General features: G+C 33.3%; 2 protein-coding genes and 1 non-coding gene across 3 annotated transcripts; 2 read left to right on the top strand and 1 right to left on the bottom strand.

Annotated features, from left to right (window-relative positions):
• Positions 1 to 1,454: 1,454 nt before the first annotated feature.
• LOC145973121 (GTP-binding protein 10 homolog) lies at positions 1,455 to 3,120 on the top strand. Its single transcript, XM_083102319.1, has 4 exons — positions 1,455 to 1,648; positions 1,737 to 2,040; positions 2,125 to 2,343; positions 2,470 to 3,120. Exons 1-4 carry the CDS (start codon positions 1,610 to 1,612, stop codon positions 3,075 to 3,077), a joined length of 1,170 nt encoding a protein of 389 aa, XP_082958445.1. The 5' UTR covers positions 1,455 to 1,609; the 3' UTR covers positions 3,078 to 3,120.
• Positions 3,121 to 3,315: 195 nt separating this feature from the next.
• Positions 3,316 to 5,459, bottom strand: Tcs4 (Threonyl-carbamoyl synthesis 4). Its single transcript, XM_083102318.1, has 5 exons — positions 4,959 to 5,459; positions 4,451 to 4,709; positions 4,256 to 4,384; positions 3,706 to 4,062; positions 3,316 to 3,615 (listed from the first exon to the last, which is right to left on the bottom strand). Exons 1-5 carry the CDS (start codon positions 5,198 to 5,200, stop codon positions 3,322 to 3,324), a joined length of 1,281 nt encoding a protein of 426 aa, XP_082958444.1. The 5' UTR covers positions 5,201 to 5,459; the 3' UTR covers positions 3,316 to 3,321.
• Positions 5,460 to 5,586: 127 nt separating this feature from the next.
• On the top strand, positions 5,587 to 5,693 carry LOC145973956 (U6 spliceosomal RNA). The gene has a single exon (XR_014439593.1). It is a non-coding gene; the product is annotated as a U6 spliceosomal RNA (small nuclear RNA).
• Positions 5,694 to 5,728: the final 35 nt, after the last annotated feature.

Here is a 5,728-nt window from a genome sequence, read left to right as displayed (position 1 = left end):
GCGACGGGGGATGCTAGATCGATTAGCAATCGGGACGCATCCGTACAGACGGGGTGTGCTCTTGAGACTGAGCTAGAGGACGCGCCGACTCGCCGCAACGTCGCCGTCGTAGACGACGACGTAGTCGACGGCCTCTATCTAAATTTAATTTTAACGCTTCGCGTATACAGCTTTGTCGTTTAGACGAGCCTCCGGGAAAAGAGACACTCTTACCCCGCCTCCTTGGCGATGCCGCCAATTGATCCGCTGCGAAATCCTCGTAATTGGTATCACTTGACCCCAGGATATCGCATCGCGCGTCCATCGGCTCCTGGAGAACTGCCGATGCCGTGACCCGCAAACTCCTTGGATGCATCTATATTTTTCTACAGGCACACAGTAGAAGGAATAAAGAGTCAGAGAGTCAAACACTTCAGTTGACTTTAACTAACTTAACTAGGCAACGACGCATACTATGTGCAGCTTACATAAACAAAATAATTTTTTAATATTACATGTGTATGTTTGTTGAAGAAAAATTTTGTTACTTTGCTCTCTCGTCATTTTCATATTTATTATATTATTTTATCATTTCTTTATCTCGAATTGACTTAAATATTCTCTCAGATTTTCCTCTACATCCTTTTATATTATTTCTAATATAATTTATATTACAATTTTTTTTCGATACTGTATAATATCTTTAAAAAGAGACCGCGTCAATATTTCGACATAAATAAAACATAATGCGATTTGTATACATATTATGATTGCGTCAATAGAATATTTATGCCGCGACATATGAGTGCTGAAACTTCTTTCGCGTCTATTTCAGCATCACATGGTTTCATTTAGGCTAAATAATAAATAAGTTATATCTGAATAATATGTATAGAAAATGCTTCTAAGAGGCTACATAATCAGACTCATAAATTTTATCTTTAATCAACATTATTTGTACCGCCGATTTTATCATTACTTTTATCATTTTATAAATTATATATTAAACATTACATATTAAATGACAATGCACACATTATATATATTAAATAACAATACATATACATAAAATAAACATTCTACTACAAGAAAAAGAATGAAAAACAGAGAGAGAAGAAAAAATAATCTTTGTTGGGATGGACATTATTCAAAAATTAAATGAGAAAATAACAAGTACCTTTAATAAATATCCATTAATGTAGGAATAGTTTTCCAATCTCAGCCACCCAAGAGGGATTTGGACCAGCCAGGGAAGAAATCCATTCCGTCTAACTATATCTTTAACAAATATTCTTTTTTGAATATCGAAATAAAGACGCTGCCAGAAAAATTGGCCCGCACTTTCTAAAGTTACATTAAGCAAAATGGCGGAAATGAAGACTAAGATGCCATCTAGAAGTTACATCTTGTGAACTTATCGATGAATTTCGATCGATAATCTCGGCCGATAAATTAGCGTTTTGTGTAAATGCTTGCACAACAATAACTCCTAACCTTAGTAAAATGACACGTTACACGAGTATGTTATTAATGATTAAAGAAAATTAAATATATCGAAAGGTACGCGAGTATACAAACGTAAAAAAAATAAATAGAAAATTTTAGAATCACGTAACTTATAATACTTATAATGGTACTGTTGACACAGATTTTATATCATGTTAAAAAGGTAAAGTGGATATTTTTTGTTAAATTATAGGATGTTATATTTATAGCAAGTGTCATGTATTTCCAAAAGAAACATTACGTTTTCGCAGTTACCCAGAAAATATCTTCGCACGAAATTCATCGATACGTTACGTCTTCACGTCAGGGGAGGTACAGGAGGTGCCGGTTTACCTCGTTACGGTGGAATCGGAGGTGCAGGAGGTAACGTGTACGTGGTTACGAAAGATAGGTTAAACTTGCAGGATGTTGTCAAGAACTTGAAGACTAAACGAATCAAAGCGAGTGAGGGAGGTGACAGTTCAGCCAAAGGAATTATAGGTACATCTGGTGAAGACAAGATTATTTCAGTTCCATGTGGCATTGCGATATACAATCAGAATGGAGTATTATTAGGTAAACTTAATTTTTCAAGTATTATGTTCGTTTTATATATATTTTTCGCTTATTTTCTCATTTTTTTCATAATTAAACATTTAGGAGAATTAAATAAGGAAAAGATGAAATTACTGGTAGCAAAAGGTGGAAATGGTGGTTCTGAAGAGACAGGTTACTGCGGATTAAAGGGAGAATCTCAGATAATAAAGCTGGATATGAAACTAATTGCCGATGTCGGGCTGGTCGGTTTTCCCAATGCTGGCAAGAGCACATTTTTGACAGCAGTTTCAAGAGCTAAACCTAAAATTGCCGATTATCCCTGTAAGATCTCATTTCTGCACAATTTTATTAATTTATTAATTTTTTTCAGTGTAATTACATTATCTTCAAGAAACATGTTCTTTTATTGATATTTAGGATCAGATTTTGTTGCATATTTTGTTGCAGTTACTACTATAAGGCCCAGATTGGGGATTATGAAGTATGAAGATGAAAGGCAAATCACTGTTGCAGACTTACCAGGTCTGATTGAGGGTGCACATATGAATATTGGAATGGGTCATAAATTCTTGAAGCATATCGAAAGAACAAAACTACTTCTATTCATTGTAGACATACAAGGTTTTCAATTATCTCCCAAATATACCCGCAGATCCTGTTTAGAAACTTTAGTCTTATTAAATAAGGAGATCGAACTTTACAAGCCAGACCTATTAAAAATGCCAACTATCGTTATAATTAATAAAATGGATACTGACAATGCTGATAATATCCTCAAAGAAATTAAGCCGGCACTGCACGATTTATCTGACTATGTGGCTACATGTCCAGAGGAAATACGGCCTGAGCAAATTATACAAATCGACAATATTTTACCTGTGTCTTTAATTTCCAAAGATAAAAAACAGATAGAAAATATTAAAGAGAGGATACGAAATACCATAGATAAATATGAAGAACGACAACATATAATTCAGTGTGGTGATTCCTTGGGCCTTCAGTTGATAGATAGGATAAAGCAACAAAACAAACAACATACACCGACTGTCATATAAATTTGTATATAAGATACAAAAATAAATATGTTGTATAAAATAATTGAACTGATTCTATTGTTAATTCGATTCGTCAAAAGTGTGCTAAGATATCGATTTTACAAAAGTGGAATTTTAAAACGCAAAATAATTTCTATTCTACATCAAATCTTTTTTCTTCTTTTTGCAAGATCGTTTGTTAATTGTTCAAGAATACAGAGGTCCAAATGAGAGATTTAAATTGAGTATTAATTGATGCTTAATCTCAAAGGTCCTTTAATTTTACTAATTTACATTTTATATTCGCATCTTGCACTCTTTCGATCCAACTTTCTCCGAGTTGTGCCTTTTTTTCGACAGTTACCATTTCAATTTCATCCCTATCTCGAATAACACCTATATTCGCCATCCACCTTTCCGCGCCGTTCCATGCTATCATTACGCCATTGTCGTTACATAATCGGGGTGGAGTTCTAACGAATTTAAAACCCTTTTCCGAACAAACAATTTCTAAAGCTTTTGCTAAGAAATTGTTGCATGCTACTCCACCAGATATTACCTGCATTTAAATATATAGAATTAAATATATTAAATAATTAAAATAAATATATAGAAAATCAGAAATTGATATGTGATTTTACTAACATACCAAAGTTCGTTTTTCCTGCGATATCAAGTTCAAATTGTTAATAAATTCCATTGCTCTTTGTGTTCTGAGACATATGTGCTTTACAGCACACATTTGCACTGCAGCGCAGAGATTATACGCATCAGGAATTACTGTGCTGCCATCAATTTCAAGTTCCTTTTCTTGTTTGCTAATATATTTCAAACATCTGTTTGACATACCTGAGAAAGAAAATTGGCAATTTCTCTTGTGCGTTATGACAGACTCAAAAGAAAATTTGGTCGCATCTGTCGCTTTGCTTGCTGCAATCTCTATGGCTTGACCACCGCTCATATGCGAAAATTCAGGTATATTCGCAAGCTTGAGTCTACGAGCAATCTACAATCATTATTAAATCACATTAGAAATCTTTTTGTCTTTTTGTATTATGTAGGAATTCTATAAAATTTTATTCATATAACTTTTGGAAGGAAAATTAATTCCAAATTTATTAAAAAATTGAAATGGAATATTATATATATATATATATATGTATATAATATACAAATAAACAAACTTTGTACAAATATACCTTATCAAAAATTTCACCAGGTGCATTATCCAATGTAGTACCTAGCGTGTAAAATTTATCGACATTTTCAACGATTGCTAGTAAACTATGGCCACCTGATACAAGCAAAACTAGGTAAGGAAAATCTACCTATAAAATATTACATGAATAATTCATGTTGCATACAGCACATATGCAACTATAGTTTCAACATACTTTCTGTACCATCCGTACAGTTAATGCATGAGCTTCCATATGATGTATTGGTATATATGGCTTGTTACCGATCCTAGAAAGATATTGACCAAAGGTATTTCCAACACTAAGTGATAAAACTAGACCTGGTTTAGTTGTGGTTGCAATAGCATCTATATCTCTTAATCTTAAATTTGCTGATCTCAGCGCATCTTCGCAGACTGTGGTAATCTGTTGTCTGTGCATATTGCCGGCGATTGTAGGTATTATGCCACCATATCTGAAAACATGAACACAATTACAATTAAACGCATTGCTAAATAATTTTTAGATTGTCATTTTGATAATGGTTAAAATTTTGTGAACACTTTTTTTTAATAACACACACAGAGATTAATTCTATTCAATATAATCAAATACAATCTTAATCAATAGATTAATGTTTTATTTATAATTGGATTAAAATGTATCAAACTCATGTTGATCTTTCAAATATATAACTCGCGAAATATAATAATCACGCAATTACTTTAAGTGAGTAAGATGCTGCGAGCTTATCACCTCGCTCAAAATTTTTCCTGTAGTGTCCACGATTCCGCATCCTGTATCGTCGCAGCTCGTTTCGATCCCTAAAATAACAGCCGGCCTGTCATCCGCAAACTTTCGCACCGCATTTAATGTCCGGTGACTCGTACGTAGAAATTTCAAACGTTTTGGCTGACAGAATTCTAATAACGATTTATGCGACAAAAAATACGCGCACTTGGCCATTGTATAGTTAAACGACAAAATCTTAGCACTGATAATATTAATATGAGTGCAAAATCTAAATAGGTTATAGGTTATATCAAACGTAAAACTCTAATCGCGTATATCTAAATTAAATTAAAATGCACAAATATGTCTTCGTCATAATTATTTTGTACATTCTTTTACTAATTTTTGTTAATAGTGCAACAAAAATATACTATATATATTATATTCGAATTCTCATTTAAACATGTCAAGCATAAAATTCATTCAGCTCAGAATCAGCTGGTCTCTCTAACATAGTACATAATTTCACCACTAGATGGCAATTTGATTAATTTTAGTTTCTCGCAAGTACACTTGTAATAATACTTCGTTTATAAGGAATGTCTTAGAGCGTCTTAGTTGTACTTGCTTCGGCAGTACATATACTAAAATTGGAACGATACAGAGAAGATTAGCATGGCCCCTGCGCAAGGATGACACGCAAAATCGTGAAGCGTTCCACATTTTTTGCTCCCAATTAGTTTAATTATTAACATAGTATTT

The sequence above is a fragment of the Camponotus vicinus genome, unplaced genomic scaffold (assembly GCF_025532165.1).
Source record: "Camponotus vicinus isolate PSW18456_S1 unplaced genomic scaffold, iyCamVici1.0 SCAF_6, whole genome shotgun sequence".
Classification (NCBI taxonomy): Eukaryota; Metazoa; Arthropoda; class Insecta; order Hymenoptera; family Formicidae; genus Camponotus; species Camponotus vicinus.
This window is presented reverse-complemented; position numbering and strand designations above follow the sequence as displayed.